General features: G+C 46.9%; 1 protein-coding gene across 1 annotated transcript in view; it reads left to right on the top strand.

Moving 5' to 3' along the window:
* The window catches only part of LOC128948761 (CUB and sushi domain-containing protein 2-like), a 139,232-nt gene that overhangs the window by 3,951 nt on the left and 117,902 nt on the right, over positions 1 to 17,379 (top strand). The window contains exons 3-6 of the mRNA XM_054293525.1: positions 4,222 to 4,299; positions 11,222 to 11,309; positions 12,523 to 12,647; positions 15,828 to 15,949. Coding sequence (XP_054149500.1) covers positions 4,222 to 4,299; positions 11,222 to 11,309; positions 12,523 to 12,647; positions 15,828 to 15,949 — 413 coding nt within the window. The remainder of the gene's footprint in view (positions 1 to 4,221; positions 4,300 to 11,221; positions 11,310 to 12,522; positions 12,648 to 15,827; positions 15,950 to 17,379) is intronic.

Below are 17,379 nucleotides of genomic sequence, written 5' to 3' on the forward strand. Positions count from 1 at the left end.
TATCTTGGATCTTCCCCTCTTCATCCTGATCTTCCATTCCTCATCTTGGATCTTCCACTCTTTATCCTGATCTTCCATTCATCATCCTGATCTTCCATTTCTCATTTTGCATCTTCTCCTTTTCATCTTGGATCTTTCCCCTCCTCATCTTGGATCTTCCATTTCCCATCTTGGATCTCCCCCTCCTCACCCTGGATCACACCCTTGGGTTCCAGAGGGATTTTTGCCTCCTTCCATGTGACCTGTGGAGTCTCCAGTGCAATTCTGGATAATCCCAGTGCTTGTGCAGGCTCTGATTCCCAAAATCCATTGCTCAGGCTGCCAGAAGAGGGATTTTTCCAAAGAGTTTCATTTGAGGGGGTTTCTCTTCACCTCCAAGAACCCCTGTGAGCATCCTGCTGCTGAACCATCCCAGCAGGAGGGAGAGATCCAGGCAGGATTTGGATTTAACAGCAATTCCCCCAACAAGGAGAGCAGAGCTTCATGGAATAGTTTTTTTTTTTCCTGTTGCTGTTGCTGAAACACTGTTTTCCAAATTAAAAATAAATAAATGTCTGCTTAAATCCTCATTTAGAGCAACATGAAGTGGTTTGAAAGGAACAGCCCGGCCTGCCTGCCATGCTGGCAGAGCTTTGTAATGTCATCTCTCAAATCTGACAGGATGCTGAGTATTCCATTAGATCTGTTGGATGTGTGTGAGCAGCAAAAGCCTCCAGAAAACAGGAGTTTCTGTTCATCCAATTATCCTGACACAGTCCTTTGTAGTACTGCTCCACATTCCAATTTACAAACAAAGTAGATTTTCAAATACAGGATTTTTGAGGGCAGGGAGTGGGAGAATTGTTCTTATTTGTTTAATTTTTTTTAAAAAAGCACGAAACAAGTGGTGCTTTGCTGTGCCTGGTTCTGATCTAAATGGAGTCATTTGTAAAGTCTGACTTCCATCATTAGGGCTCCGAAATGAAGGATGAGGAGGAGAGGATGCAGTGATCCCTCTTTATCAATTTATCTTCACCAATTTATCTTTATCAATTCTCCTGGAAAGGGACACGGTGCAATTAGGGGAGGAGATGTTTCCTGGGGATGCAGCTCAGGCTCTGAATTTTGGGATTGCTGCTCAGTGTTGAGTGTCTTGTTGCCATTGCTGAGGGGTTTGGGAGCCAGGTTTTCCATCAGGAACAGGGTTGGAGGGGGATGTTTGTTGGATGGGATCTGGCAGGGATGGCTCTGGGAGAACCTTGGTTAGAAATGTGTCCCTGAAAAATTTCCAAGCCTGGCTGTATCCTAATTTTGAATTCCCCCATGCCAGAGAATCCTGGAGTGGTTTGGGTTGGAAGAGACCTTAAAATTCCTCTGATTGCACCCTCTGGCACCTTCTCCTGGATTTGGGATGTTCAGCACTGGGGAAATCCCTGCAGGTTGCTGTGTCCTCATGGAGGAGTTCCCCAGGATTTCTCATCCCATCCATGGTGCCGCCATCAGCTCTGGTGGGCTTCACCAAAGCTTGGGAAGCTTTTCTTGGCCTCTAAATTCCCTTTGTGGGGCACAAATCATCCGAGCTGAGCTTTTGTTTGTGTGGAGAGTTGGGAACATTCCCTGGGGGCAGGATGTGGAGAATACCAAAATATGGATTATTTTGTAAAGCTGCTCGTACCCCCAAGCACAGCCACAGAGCAGAGACTTGGAGGCTGCAGGGTCCCAACCCACATCCTTGGAAAATTCAAACCAAAATCCAAATTCAGCCTTGGAAACTTGGAATTGCCTGGATTTTATTGCGTGGGAGGGAATTTTGGGGTATCCCTGTGTTGGCTTGGAAAAAGCTGGAAAATCACTACAGGAATGTCTGTCACTATTTTATCTGAAGCAGAAATAGATTTTTACCCCAAAAATGGGAGTTTTAGCAGCCCCAATCCTTTTTTTTTTTTTTTTTTTGATCCATTGATATCACATTTATTAAAAACCTTGAGATCAGGCTGGAAATCTCCTGTGATTCCCATCCACGTGGGACCTTTGGGGCATCCCAAACCCTGCTGCTTTTTCTTCCTCCTGCTGCACTTGCAGGTGGATTTGGAGCAAAAAGAAACAAAGAGTTCGATTTGCTTTGACAGCAGCCTGCTGTTAATTAGTTTTCCCTTCTTAAATTAATAAAAAAAGACAGCTGCCCTGAACAGATTGAAGCTGCTGAGGAAGACAGGAGCAGCAGCAGCAGCTGTTCCTCATGAATATTTTCCAGCTAAAAATTTTTTTGAAGTTCTTGCTGCTTTATTTAAAGAGAAAGCCAAAAGCTGTGAGGAAATGATGAGTGAAAAGCTGCACCCAAAGCAGCACCTCAGGTGAGCTTCAAGGAGCCTCCTCCTGTCTGAGCCTCCTGCAGCAGCTGTTCCAAACAGGTTCTTTTTAAGCCCAAAAAAAACCTCAGCACGATTAAAAAACCCCTCTTTAGTTACATGGGTAATTCTTCTTGACAGCTTTGTCTTAGGAATGTGCTAATTTAGGGATGAAAGCCTGACAAGATGAAGAACACGAGGAAGAAGGGTTTGAAGTGGGTTTCTCCAAGGATAAGGGCTGGCTCGTCAGGAAAGGGCTCCCAGAAAATGATTTGGACGCTGAGTAATCCCAATTCCTGTTGGGTTTTCCCAAATCCTCACAGTGAAGGCTCTTTTATCCCAAATCCTGCAGTGGGGGCTCTTTTATCCCAGTTTCTCACAGTGAGGGCTGGGTTACCCCAATTCCTGTTGGGTTATCCCAATTCCTGCAGTGGAGGCTGTTTTATCCCAATTCCTGCAGTGAGGGCTGAGTTATCCCAATTCCTGTTGGAATTATCCCAGTTTCTGTTGGAATATCCCAGTTCCTGATGGGTTATCCCAATTCCTGCAGTGAGGGCTGGGTTATCCCAATTCCTGTTGGAATTATCCCAGTTCCTGTTGGGTTATCCCAAATCCCGCAGTGGAGACTTTTTAATCCCAATTCCTGCAGTGAGGGCTGGGTTATTCCCATTCCTGTTGGGTTATCCCAGTTCCTGTTGGAATTATCCCAGTTCTTGTTAGGTTATCCCAGTTCCTGCAGGAAGGGCTGGGTTATCCCAGTTCCTGTTGGAATTATCCCAATTCCTCTTGGAATTACCCCAGTTCCTGTTGGGTTATCCCTATTCCTGCAGTGAGTGTTGAGTAATCCCAATTCCTGATGGAATTATCCCAATTCCTATTGGGTTATCCCAAATCCTGCAATGAAGGCTGGGTTTTCCCAATTCCTGTGGGAATTACCCCAATTCCTATTGCGTTACCCCCAATTCCTGTTGGAATTACCCCAATTCCTATTGGGTTATCCCAATTCCTATTGGAATTACCCCAATTCCTGTTGGAATTACCCCAATTCCTGTTGGGTTATCCCAATTCCTGCTCTTTTATCCCAGCTCCTCACAGCAGAGGCTGTTTTATCCCAACTCCTGCCTCTGGAAGCTGCAATAATCCCAAATCCAGGTGTTTGTGCTGCTCCCAGATGGTTCTGCCAGGTGGGGTTTCTGTCAAACCCTGGGGGTGGAGGAAGCAGCCGCCAAATCCAGAGCAGGAAAACAAATTGCTGCTCCCTGGTGTGAGAAAAAGGATGGGGCCCTTGGAGATGGATGAATTCTTGTTCCCTTTCCTGGTCTTTCCCCTCTTCTGGTGGAATTTTGGATCAGGGAGGGAATGGTCGCACTTGGGGAGGAGTCCCCCAGGTGTGGGGCTCCAAGATAATATTTCCCTTAGCCAATAATGGTGTTTAATTTTATTTTCCTGCTGTTTGTTCACACCAGCTCTGCAGTTTTTAGGTTCTGAGTGCTCCCCTGGAATGGCTCTGCTGTGTAATGGGTTCATGGGATAAATTCCAGAAAAATTGGGGGAAACCAGCTCAGCATTTTCCTCTCAGCATCCTGAAGCTCCTCAGAGCTTCCCTTTTGCTTGTCTCCCATTTTTAGTGGGTTACAGAGGGGTTGGACCCCATTTTTATTTTGAAATTAAACCTCTCCAAAGCCCTAACATGGAAAACAAATCCCTCTCCAAACCCCTAACATGGAAAAACAAACCCCTGCTGGTTTTGAGCAGTCAGGACAAGCTGATCCCAAAGGGAAGGATGCAGGATGTGGGTGATTCACATTTTTATTTTTAAAATAAAAACTTGACAATCCCTGAAGCTCAGCTCAACCTTTCCCTCTTTTTTTTCCTTTGTTTCCCACCCCTACAGTCAAGAAGCAGATGGAGCTCAAGTCCAGAGGGGTGAAACTCATGCCCAGCAAGGACAACAACCAGAAGACATCAGTGTGTAAGTTTTTCTGGCTCTTCCTCACTGTCTTTTTTGATAACAATCTCCTGGAACATTTCATTGGACTTTCCAGTAATCTCTAAAACTTCGCCACTCTGAAAAGTTTGGGTGCTTTTCCCTCTTCCCTCTGCATTTCTGCATCACTTCCCTCCTCCCAGTGCTCTGGTCACAAGCATTTACTAACTCCTGGAAGGGCGCAAGGCTTGGATTTTCTGCGTTTGGTGGATTCTGTGCTCCAGGGTTGTGGTTTTAGGCTCTTTTTAGTGGGAAAAACTAAGAAATTTGGGGTTGGGATCGGTGCTATTGCTGTAAATAAGGAGCAGGGATAAGGAGCAACATTAAAAACAAAATATTAGAAAATTTACAGAGGCAGTCACATCGTCTTCCTTTTTCTATTTGAGTTTTATTTCATTTTCCCTGCAGAAAAATCATAATTCTGGGTTTGCAGTGCTGATTTTTCAGGTTGCAGTGCTGATTTTTCAGGTTGTAGTGCTGATTTTTCAAGTGTAGTGCTTGGTGTGTCAGGAGCAGAACATTGGGGTCACTGCTGTGCCTCCCTCAGGCAGGTGGGAAATATTTCAGTTTCCCATCAGGTTCTTCCCAAATCAGGAGCAAAACCTGTGGTTTTTGTCCCTGAATCTTGGGCTCTTTCTAAAATGAAACAGGAGGGATCTGCCTGGGAGTTAATATTTTATGTGGATTCAAATGGGAGCAGGATGGAGCATTTTTCCAAATGGATTTTAGGGGAGAAGCTGGAATTACTCATTTTGTTGCACAGCCCATTACCCTCATCAGAGAGGAGCATTTGCACAGCTCAGCTGGGTGGATTTGTCATACAAAATTCAGAAAAATGCATGGACTAGAGCAGAATTGGTGGATTTTGCATACAAAATTCAGAAAAATGCAGGGACTGGATCAGAATTGGTGGATTTTACATAAAAAATTCAGAAAATTGCATGGACTGGAGCAGAACTGGTGGATCTTGCATACAAAATTCAGAAAAATGCATGGACTGGATCAGAATCGTGGCTCTGGAAGGAGAGTTTCCCTCCCAGCTCCCAGGAGAATTTTTAGGCTCTGTTTTTTTGGGAGCAAAGCCCAAAAAGGTAAAAAACAACCCAAAATCTCCAGAGCAGAAAACACTTGGGGTGTGTTCAGGGGAAAATAATTCAATTTTAAAGGGAATTATCCTTTAAAATGGAGTCCTGGCTGGGTGATACATTCCTTGCCAGGAAGAATTTATTGGAATAAACGTCCCAGTGCCCTTTACTGAGTTGGAAAATTCCCCTGGCTGGGTGTGGAGACACAGGGGAATTTGGAGTGGGGGGATTTTTGCCCTGGATTTTGGGGAATTTTGGGCAAAGGAGTGAAATCATTGATTTAATGAAGCATTGTGGTGTTAACAATACACAAAATTCCCATTTCTCCTTCCTGGGAATGGCCTTTGGAGCAGTTTTACTCATTTTTAATGCACTGAGTTGAAGAGGACACAGCAGCTGCATTCCCTTTCCTGCAGATCCTGCACTTCTGAGGAGGAAAAATAGGAATTCATTCCCTTTGCCTGGTTTATCCCATCCCAAGGGGCTCAGAGCTGCCAGATGGGAGCTCAGATCTTGAGGGCAGCTCAGGCTGGAAGTTGTTGAGCTGGAATAATGGAGATGGGGATGGCGGCCCCATTCCATGGTCCTTGTCACCCTCCAGCTCCTTCTCCATGCCCTGCTCTCCATCAGCTCTGGATTTTTCTTATTTTGTCCTTATTTTGGAGCCTTCTGCTCCCACAGGGAATTCCCAGCTGCAGAAGTGCTGATTCCCTAGGAGATGGCACCAGGAAAATCAGGTTTTTATTTTATTTTTATTTTTATTTTTTGCAGTCCTCATCTGTTCTGCTCCCTGCTGGATTTGCAGGGTTGGCTGAGCCCCTCTGTGCTCCCAAAACTCCGCGAGCTGAGTTTGCATCACAGATAATTCCAAAGAAATTTCCTATTCCAGAGCAATTTCCAGTTGCTCTGGCTCAAATACCAGAAATTCAGGAATTTTTGTGTCTCTTGGTATCACTTAAAGCTCTGCCACAAAATCCTAAAGGCTGGAAAAGATCAAATCCAGCCTTCAAGTCCCTGTTTTATTTTTGATTATTCCTACCAGCAATATTTTATTTTCAAGTGCTGTTTGCTAAAACTTGGCCTAAAATCCTCCCTGGAAGGATCCACTCTTAAATCCTGCAGGTTTTTGGGTTTGGGATTGCCTGGTCAGATTAAACCTGGTGTGTTTTGTGTGAAAATGTAGTGATGTAACAGCTGCTTGTGTTATTGCAGGGAAAAAATCCATAAAAATTCAATATTCTGTGGGGAAGTGCTTCTTGGGCTCAGTTATAGTGGATTGTGTTTGTTTTAAATCATAATTAAGTGCCTTGTACTGCTCACCATCAGTGAAATTATTTGGAAATCTTGCTTTAATCACTTCTGGAGGGGAGATAATACTGAGAGACAAATAAATTAGGTAGAAGAAATAGTTTGAGATTTTAAGCCATGTTTTGGAGGTTGTTTCTGGCACTGAAAGCAGAGTGTAAGTGTGGATATTCCAGTTCCCACAGTGGGGGAATTGTGGTGGTTTGGGTTTAAAAAACAGCATCCAAGTGGGTTGTGTGGTGTTTGGGTGAGGCCCACCTGGAGAGGCCCTGGGTGAAGGACTGGAAGTTCTGTGCATGTTTAGCTTGGTCAAAATCCTCTTTGCAAAGTCATTTTTGGGGTGGGTTGAGCAGTTTCTAGGTCTCAAGTGTATAGGAATTTCTGGATTTTGGGGAGGTGTCTGTGGGACAAGGAGCATTCTGAGGCCTTGTGGGTGAAGGACTGGAAGGACTTGGGTGAAGGACTGCAACTTCTGTGTGTGTGCAGCTGGGTCAAAATCTCCTTTGCAAAGTTATTTTTTGGGGTGGATTGAGCATTTTTTAGGTCTTAGCCAAGTCTGTGGGAATTTCTGGATTTTGGGGAGGTGTCTGTGGGACAAGGAGCCACCTGGGGCCTTGTGGATGAAGGACTGGAAATTCTGTGTGTGTCCAGCTCGGTCAAAATCTCCTTTGCAAAGTCATTTTTGGGGTGGGTTGAGCAGTTTTTAGGTCTCAAGTGTGTAGGAATTTCTGGATTTTGGGGAGGTGTCTGTGGGACACAGGAACCACCTGGATCTTGGGTGGGACAGCCTGGAGATGCTCTGGGAATTCTGCACTTTTGGGAGTGCTTGTGAAGCTTCATCTTCTGAGCTGTTCTGGAACATTCCCAGCTGGGAAATAAGCTGGGGTTTGGAGCTCTCATGGTAGAACACTCCCAGCTGGGAAATTGGGGTTTGGAGCTGTCCTGGTGGAACATTCCCAGCTGGGATTGGATTTTCCCAGTGTCAGGACCTGGCTGTGACCTTTTCACTCTTGGTGTTGTTAAATTTGGGGGCATTCAGTGTCTGGGTTGGTGTCACTGAGGTTCTGGAATCACTTCATCCTTGGTTTTTTGGGTGCTGAAGGAACTTTGGGGGTTGGAAATGCAGCAGGACCTCGTTGGGGTGAGCCCTGCACCCCTAAATCAGCTCCAAGCTCTCAGGTCTGGTTTTTGGGATCTTTCCCAGAAGTTTGCATGGAATTACCCTGGTGTGACCACTCAGATTAACCCTTTAAACCATCTAATTCCTGCTGGAGTCTTTCCCATCATCTCCTTTCACTGAATTCCTCATGCTGAGAAATGCTGGGGCTTTGTCAAATTGTTTATTTTTTAGGTGCTGCTTTTATTTTGTAGTTCTGAAATTCAGTGAGAAATTGTCCCTTGGGAATCTGTCAGTGAAGTTTTTTTTATTATGAGAAATAAAATTAAAGAGGATTTTAACAGTGGCAAACTGAACAATCAGAACTGGCTGTCACTGAATTCATGAGGAGGGAGAAATTGAAAAAAATCAGGAGGATGAGGGGATGGAAAACCAATCCCATGGTTGGGGGAGAGAATTCCTGAGTTTCTAATGCAGACATTGAGCAGTTCATCACAATTTTTTTCTAGTAATCTTGAGGGGTTTATTTGGGAATGGCCCAGCCCAGGTGAAACTTTGGGAAGGTGAACACAGCAAATTCTCAGCATGACAAATCCATTTTGTAACCTTCGGGCTCCTCTATTTGTGTGTGTGTGTGCTCAAAACAAAAGCTAGAGAACAAAAATTTCTGTAAATTAGCATCTCATTCATCTCCTCCTTTTCTTTCACTTTCTTTAAAAGAGAAATTCCCCAACTCCCAGGATATGGAGATATCTTCCCTCAGCTTTATCTTCCCTGTTCTCTGCTTTATCTGTTCGTGTTTTTAGGTGTTAGTGAATCTCCACTAATGAGACATGAGCTGGGTTTGGGCCTCAGCATTGGGGGTGACAAACTCTCCTCTGGGGCCTTGGTTTTTCTGGGGATCTGGGATTGTTTCTCTTTGTTTTCCTGGGGTCTGGGATTGTTTCTTCCCAAAATTTTGAATTCCAGGCTCCATTTTTATCTGATATGGGAAATAATCACTGGGAGTGGCAGCAGTGCCCACTCTGGGGGTACAAAAGGGGTGATCTGAGGGGGATTTGACCATGGGAGGAGGAATTTGCTGTGGGAATTGGATTTTTCCTTTGAGGAAGAGTTCCCAGGTGGTTAATTCCAAATATTGGGTGGTCTTGGCTTTGTGTGTGTGGTTGTTACAGGTGTGTGTGTGGTCAGGGAGGTTTTTACAGAGGAAAATCAAGAATTTGAGCACTGTCTTTCACTCCTACACGGCTTTGGGACATAAAACTCTCATTGGGTCCCTCATCCTGAGGTGAATTTTCCTTTTTTTGGAGCTGCTTGTGCACAGGCATCACCTCTGGGTGCAGGGAAGGAACCCAAGGATGGTGGTGGCACCTGGGGACTCCGTTCAGCCAAACTTTTCCTGTCAGAAGCTGGGAGTAGAATCCATGCGCTCTCCCTTCCTTCACTGAATTCATTCCTGATTCCTGATTTGGAATCCTCTGGGCTGGTGAAAAGTGGCAAAGCAAAGTTTGGAGTTATAGAAAATGTAGGGATGTCAAATTCTGCTTGGTTGCTGCTGACTGAGCTTACCAAGGGTTATTGTGGTGGTGTTCACAGGGATCCCAAGATGAGGGAAGAGATGAGAATCTTGACTCCATGTTTCAGGAGGCTGATTTATTATTTTATGATATATATTTATTAAAAGAAAATGATGTATTAAAACTATACTAAAGAATAGAAGAAAATATTTCATCAGAAGGAAGGGAAGGAAATTTCAAGGAAAGGAAATAAAATCTTGTGACTGCTCACAGCCTTGACACAGGTGGCTGTCACTGGTCATCAAATAAAACCAATTTCACATGCTGAGTAAACAGTTCTCCAAATCACATTCCAAAGCAGCAAAACATGGAGAAGCTGAAGCTTCCCAGCTTCTCAGGAGAAAAGATCCTAACGAAAGGATTTTTCATAAAATATGTTTGTGGCAGGTTATGGACATGGAAAATGGGAAAATAATACCTCACATGTTGTTTTCCATGAATCCATGGCTCTGTGCCCTCCCACACAGACAGGTGAGCACCAAAGCATCCTGTGGGGACAATCCCAGCCCCATCTCTGCTCCAGCACGGTGGGAAGGGAGGAAAAATGGGCCTTAAAAAGGAAATTCCTATAAAGAACATAAAGGGCATCAGAAGAGTGTTAGTGCTGAGGAGAAGCTGGAATATTTTTGGGATCAGCAAAATTGGGAAGCATCCTCCTTGTAGGAACAGCTGTAGCTGGGGATGATGCACCAGGGGTTAATTCCAAATATTGGATGGTCCTGGCTTTGTGTGTGTCCAGTGTGGGTGGATTCTCCCCATGGATTCTCCCATTCCCCCTGCAGGGCTCCAGCTGCTGAGCCATGAGAAAGGGGCTGGTGTCACCTCAGTGTCACCCTCCTCCTTTGGGGCACCATGCTTGGAATAAAATTGGGATTTTCTTCCCTGTAATCCAGTGCTGGGCAGAGGTGGAACGGAAATTGGGGTTCTTTCAGTGGTTCAGCATGTGGAATGTGGAATTTTGGGGCTGTGCTTCCCCAGGAGCGTCATCCTGTGCGATGAGCCATCAGGGAATGGAGTTTTTTTGGCTGAGAAACATGCTGTAGGTTTGGATGAGAAGAAAACCAAATCCCATCGAGCTCCTGTGGCAAAATCCCCCTTTTGTCCTTTATTGCTGTGCTGGAATTCAGCCTGGAAATCAGGATTGTGCCAGGGCTGAGGGACCCCCAGGTTCCCCTACCCTGAACCCTCCTTTGTGCCGTGAGAGGGCTGGAAATGGGGAGGGTGGAGCTGGGAGCTTTCTGCAGTGCTGGCCACCACCCCATGGATTTCATGTTTGTTGGCATCCAGGTTGCTCCATAAATTTTTCTCCATGTTCCAACTAAATGACTTGGCTTTCAAACCCTCGACTTGCATCCCCCTCTCCTTTCTCCCTCTCGTTCTGTGCTTGGTTTTTCCCTCCTGGGATCACTCCCTGCCTTTCCATGGAGTTGTTTTCTTTCCCTGGCACACTGGGCTGGGTTTTTGAGGGCTCTGAGGTCACCTTGGAGGGTGGCAGGTGGGGCTTTAATCATAACAAACAGGCTCTGTGATTGGTGTCATTTAGCAGAATGGAAAAAAATACCCAAAAATCAACTTATCCAGAGGTATTTCTGTAGTGGAATGGAGGGGAAACTGTGTCCCTAGCTGGCATTTCCTAGAAAACACTCAGGTGTGTAAACTGAGCAGGATATTTGTTTCCAAAGCTGTTGTTTTTGTGGAATAAAACATTGAGGTTTCTGAGCTTCCAGTTGCCATTTTTCTCGCCACATCCACCAAGCCAGCTGCTGAAAGAATTGTTCCTTTTGCTATTCTGTGTCTGTATGTGCTGTTTTTTTGCTTTGTAGTAACTCAGGTTGGTGTGTCCCAGGGACATAATTTGTGTCCAGACCCTGGGATTCCCGAGAGAGGTAAAAGGATAGGCAACGATTTTAGGTAAGAATATTTTCTGTGTGTTCTGTGCATGAGCTCCTGGGTGTGCTCCTGGTGTGGGGGGGCTCTGTTTGCTTTGTCCCCCTCCCAAAATCCTGCCCAGTTTTGGGGAACACGTGTGTAAAACCCTTCCTGTGTGTGCTGTTCCACAAAGATCTCTTGGAGTGTTTTTATCCTTTCCCAATCCAGGTTTTGTGCTGTCATCCCTCCCCTGGAAAAACTGAAACGGCCAAAAGAAAGAAATCACTTTTCAAATTAGCTCAAACCCCAGCATGGCCCTGCCCTTAGAGAATTTGAGGTGGCTGAGGTTCCTTGTCACTGAGCCTGTGTGGTGCCAGCTAATTGGGGCTTAGGAAGTTTAAACCAGAGCTGTTGTTCCTTTCCAGTTCCCAGTTTTGCTTTGCAGGGATGCCCCAGCTGTTGGTGGCCATGGGGAATCAATATTTCATCTGATTCTGCTGCCCAGGGCTGTTTTGCTCATGAAAAGTGTCTCTCAATCAAATCCCAGACTGTCAAATCCTCCTCAAGTCCAAGCAGAGGAAAGGGAATCCCAACAGTCCCTAAATTCCATGGGATGAATTCCCAGCTGCTGATGGTGTTACTCCAGTGAACAAAGTTCAGAATCCAAACCACCGAACAAAGAGCAGAACTCTCAGCAGTTGATAAAGATTTTTATTTCATTTTATGAGAATTCTGAATGTGTCCTCTCTCAGAGCTGTGGGTGAAATTCCCACTGAAATGTCACTAAAATTTGGGATTCCAGGAGCTGTTTTGCTCATGGAAAGTGCCTCTCAATCAAATCCCAGTCTGTCAAATTCTCCTCAAACCCAGCAAAGGAGAGAGGGCAGAAGAAAGGGAATCCCATAAAGTCCCTAAATTCCACGGGATGAATTCCCAGCTGCTGATTGTGTTACCCCAGTGAACAAAGCTCAGAATCCAAACCACAGAACAAAGAGCAGAACTCTCAGCAGTTGATAAAGAATTTTATTTCACTTTATGAGAATGTCCGCTGAGCACGTCCTCTCCCAGGATGAAATTCCCACTGAAATGTCACTAAAATTTGGGATTTGGGCATCAGCATCTGGGGCAGACACAGCAGAAGGGAGGCAGAGCTGGTCCCTCCTCCCTTCCTGCTGGCTGCAGGGCCAGGGGATGGCCCTGGCCCCAAATCCTGGGGTGCAGGAGCAGGCTGATGTCCCCTGTGTCCCCTCTCCAGGCTGGGCTCCAGCATCCAGTTCTCCTGCAACGAGGGCTACGACCTGCAGGGCTCCAAGAGCATCACCTGCAAGAGAGTCAGCGACATCATTGTGGCCTGGAGCGACCACCGGCCTGTCTGCAGAGGTGAGGGCTCTGCCTGGCTGGATTTGGGGATTTTTGGGAATTCCCAGCTCCTTCCTGTCCCTTTTCCATCACCCATCCTGCCCTTGGGTCGAATCTCAGAATGGTTTGGGTTGGAGGGACATTGAGGACCATCCTGCTCCTTCCACTGTTCCTCCAAGCTGGCCTTGGACACTCCCAGGGATCCAGGGGGAGTCTGGCTGAATTTTGGGATTTTTAGGTATTCTAGTTCCTTCCTGTCCCTTTTCCATCATCCATCCTGCCCTCGGGTCGAATCTCAGAATGGTTTGGGTTGGAGGGATATTGAGGACCATCCTGCTCATTCCACTTGTCTTGGACACTCCCAGGGATTCAGGGGGAGTCTGAGGGAGCTCATCTTGGCTGGATTTTGGGATTTGTAGGAATTCCCAGCTCCTTCCTGTCCCTTTTCCATACCCATCCTCCCCTCAGGTCGAATAATCCCAGAATGGTTTGGGTTGGACAATCCTGCTCCTTCCACTGTCCCTCCATGCTGGCCTTGGACATTCCCAGGAATTTAGAGGGAATCTGAGGGGCTCAGTTTGGCTGGATATGGGGATTTTTGGGAATTCCCAGCTCCTTCCTGTCCATTTCTCACCCATCCTGCCCTCAGGTCATTCCTTGGCCAGGTCAGAGTCCCAGAGGGGTTTGGGTTGGGAGGAACCTTAAGGAAAATGTTGTTCCATGGGTAGGGAGACCTTCCCCATCCCAGGCTGGCCTTGGACACTTCCAAGGATGGGGCATCCAAATTTCTCTGGGAAATCTTCCTTAGGGCCTTCTCACCCTCACTTTAAAGGTTTTTTCAGCCCCTGTTTCTGCACCTCCTTTTCCCCTCACAGACTCCTCCATGAATATCCCTAAATCCCTTCCTTTCTCTCTCTCCAGAACATTCTTTTAATTCAGGAATGTCAAACCTGAGCAGGATCACCCCTCTCCTCATCCCAGGTGTTTTCTCCCCTCTCCTCCTTCTCCTGTAAGAGGAAAGACAGGAATAAAACCTGGAAAAGCAGAGCTGGAGGGAGATTTTTAACTGGAAATGTGGAATTTTGGGGCTGTGCTTCCCCGGGAGCCTCATCCTGTGCCATGAGCCATCAGGGAATGGAATTTTTTTCTCATTTTTCCCATTTTGCCCTTGGCCATTTTGTTTTCATTCCCTCTCCGAAATGTCACATTGTGATATTTGTAATGCTAATAAAGAACAACTTGTAATATTTTTAATTGAATGCCTTTAAAGCTCTTAAAATCATAAATAGGGTTTTTTTTCCCCCGGTTCTTTTTTTCTTTAATTTCATCTGCAGATTTTTTCAAGGCTTTGGAATCCCATGTAATTCTTGAAACAAGCCTGGAATAAATTGAATCAGTGTAAGAGGATATTTGGCATAAATATGTGACACTGTAAAGGAAATTTATGGTGTCCTCCCACAAGAGATAAGAAAGGATTTGCCAGCATTATTCTGTTTCTGTGAATCAACTTAATTTTTTTAGCTGCTGACTTTCATATTTTGGGGGTTTTTTTTCTATTTAAAAAGTTTCAATTTTATTTCAGCTTTCTGCCAATTTTTCTCCCAGTTTGTGCCATTTTTTAAAATTGTGTTTCTCTCAAATTCTCCAGTCAGTCACAGATTTTAACCCCTTGGGCTTCAATAATTTTTTAATCTCCAGTGAGAAAACTTTGGGGGAAAGTTCTCTTCCCACAGCTTGGCCAGGAGATGATTTTCTGTATTTTACAAAGAAAAAAAACCTTTGCAGACTCCAAAAATGCAAATACATCTCCAAAATTAAATAATACATTTAAATAAATAAATAAACTTCAACAATAAATTAATTTGAGGCTCTGTCACAGCAGAGGATATTTCCAGAACCAGGATGTTTTTCCCCACCTTTTTTTTGTGGAATATTTCAGCTAAATATTACATCAAAGGCATTCCACAGGCAAAATTTTCCCTGCTTAAGCACTTTTTCCAGTTTTTCCTTTACCTGAGGTGTTTTGAAGATGCAGAGCTGAGTTTCCACCTTAGTTCTGAGCCCACAGAAGGAAACCAGCTGATAAATACTTAATAATGACCTAATAAATCCTGGCTGTGCAGTGTTTTGGGGGTTTGATGTGCAGGAAGAAAGGGAATGGGGTTTTTTGGGGACATCAGGAAGGAGTTGTGTCATTCCTGGCCTGGTTGGGGAAGGGTTTTTGTGAGGGGAAAAAAGGAAATAAATCAATGTGAGCATAGAGAGTTGGGTGTTGGTCTGAGGGGAAGTGGGAACAAGGATTGATGGAATTGGGGTTTGGTGGGATCAGGGTTTGTTGGGATCATGGGTTGATGGGATTGGGGTTTGTTGGGATCATATTTGGGTATGATCAGGAGTTGTTGGGATCAGTTGGGTGAGATCAGGATTTGCTGGGATCAGGGGTTTTTGGGATCAGGGTTTGTTCAGATCAGGAATTATTTGGATCAGGTTTGGGTTGGTTCAGGAGTTGCTGGCATCAGGGTTTTATGGGTTTGGGGTTGTTGGGATCATGGATTGTTGGGGAATTAGGTTTGATGGGATCAGAGGTTGATGGGATCGGAGGTTGTTGGGATTAGATTTGGGTGAGACAGGGGTTGTTGGGATCTGGGTTTGATGGGATCAGGGTTTGATGGCATCAGGCATTGATGGGATCAGGTTTGGGTGAGATCAGGGATTGATGGGATCAGGATTTTATGGGATCAGAGGTTGTTGGGATCACGGATTGTTGGGGATCAGGTTTGGGTGAAATCAGGGTTTGTTGGGATCAGAGGTTGATGGGATTAGAGATTGTTGGCATCAGGCATTGATGGGATCAGAGGTTTTATAGGATCAGGGTTTGATGGGATCAGGGACTATTAGGATTGGGGCTTGGTGGGGTCAGTGATTGATGGGATCGGGGTTTGATGAGATCAGTGATTGATGGGGTCAAGGTTTGATGGGATCAGGGGTTTTTGGGATCAAGGGTTGATGGCCCCAGTCCTCACAGAGAAACCCCTCATTTTCACCACCCGGGTGTAAAAAAGGAGCAGTGTAGGCCGTGAAAACACCAACTTCTCCATTTTTCCCCCCTCTTCCCTTTTCCACCTCCTCCCACCTCCACCCCAAGCTCATCCCTCCTCCTGCCCCCCCAGCAGCGCTGAGTGTCCCCATTTGTGTCCCCAGCCAGGATGTGTGACACGTACCTGCGCGGGCCCAGCGGCGTCATCACATCCCCCAACTACCCCGTGCAGTACGACAACAACGCCTACTGCGTGTGGGTCATCACCGCCCTCAACCCCGCCAAGGTGAGCTGGGGGGCTTGGCTGGACAGACGGACACTCAGGGGTCACCTCGTCACCCTGCACAACCCCTGAGTGAGGAAGCACTGAGGGAGCTGGGGGGCTTGGCCTGGACAGATGGACACTCGGGGGTCACCTCGTCACCCTGCACAACCCCTGAGTGAGGAGCCACTGAGGGTGCTGGGGGGCTTGGCCTGGACAGATGGACACTCGGGGGTCACCTCGTCACCCTGCACAACCCCTGAGTGAGGAAGCACTGAGGGAGCTGGGGGGCTTGGCCTGGACAGATGGACACTCGGGGGTCACCTCGTCACCCTGCACAACCCCTGAGTGAGGAGCCACTGAGGGTGCTGGGGGGCTTGGCCTGGACAGATGGACACTCGGGGGTCACCTCGTCACCCTGCACAACCCCTGAGTGAGGAAGCACTGAGGGAGCTGGGGGGCTTGGCCTGGACAGATGGACACTCGGGGGTCACCTCGTCACCCTGCACAACCCCTGAGTGAGGAGCCACTGAGGGAGCTGGGGGGCTTGGCCTGGACAGATGGACACTTGGGGGTCACCTCGTCACCCTGCACAACCCCTGAGTGAGGAAGCACTGAGGGAGCTGGGGGGCTTGGCCTGGACAGATGGACACTCGGGGGTCACCTCATCACCCTCCACAACCCCTGAGTGAGGAGCCACTGAGGGAACTGGGGGGCTTGGCCTGGACAGATGGACACTCGGGGGTCACCTCATCACCCTCCACAACCCCTGAGTGAGGAGCCACTGAGGGAGCTGGCCTGGACAGAAGGAGACTCAGGGGTGACCTCATCACCCTCCAAAGCTCCTGAAAGGTGGCTGTGCTTCTGGGCCCTCAGTTTGGGAAGGATGTTGGGACTCTTGAGCTCATCCAGAGGGGTTCAGAAACCCTCAGAGGGGTCACCTCATCACCCTCCACAGCCCTGAAAGGTTCCCTTGCTTCTGGGCCCTCAGCTTGCAAAGGACATTGGGAGCTCATCCAGAGAGGCTGGGAACACAAACCCTGTGAGGAACCACTGAGGGACAAAAGGAGGCTCAGGGGTGCCCTCATCACTCTCTGCAGCTCCTGAAAGGTGCCTGTGCTTCTGGACTCTCAGTTTGGGAGGATTTTGGGACTCTTGAGCTGATCAGAGGGGCTGGGAGCACAAACCCTGTGAGGAACCCCGGAGGGAGTTGGGGGTGTTTGTCCTGGACAAAAGGAGGCTTAGGGGTGCCCTCATCACCTTCCTGAGAGGTGCTTGTGCTTCTGGGCCCTCAGTTTGGGAGGGATGTTGGGATTCTTGAGCTGGGGAACACAAACCCTTTGAGGAACCACTGAGGGAGCTCAGCCTGGACAAAGGGACACTCAGGGGTCACCTCATCACCCTCCACAACCCCTGAAAGGTAGCTGTGCTTCCAGACAATTCCAGACACGTCC

This window comes from Melozone crissalis, unplaced genomic scaffold (assembly GCF_028551555.1).
Source record: "Melozone crissalis strain CALT ecotype California unplaced genomic scaffold, PUWL_Pcris_2 ptg000156l_1, whole genome shotgun sequence".
NCBI classification, from domain to species: domain Eukaryota; kingdom Metazoa; phylum Chordata; class Aves; order Passeriformes; family Passerellidae; genus Melozone; species Melozone crissalis.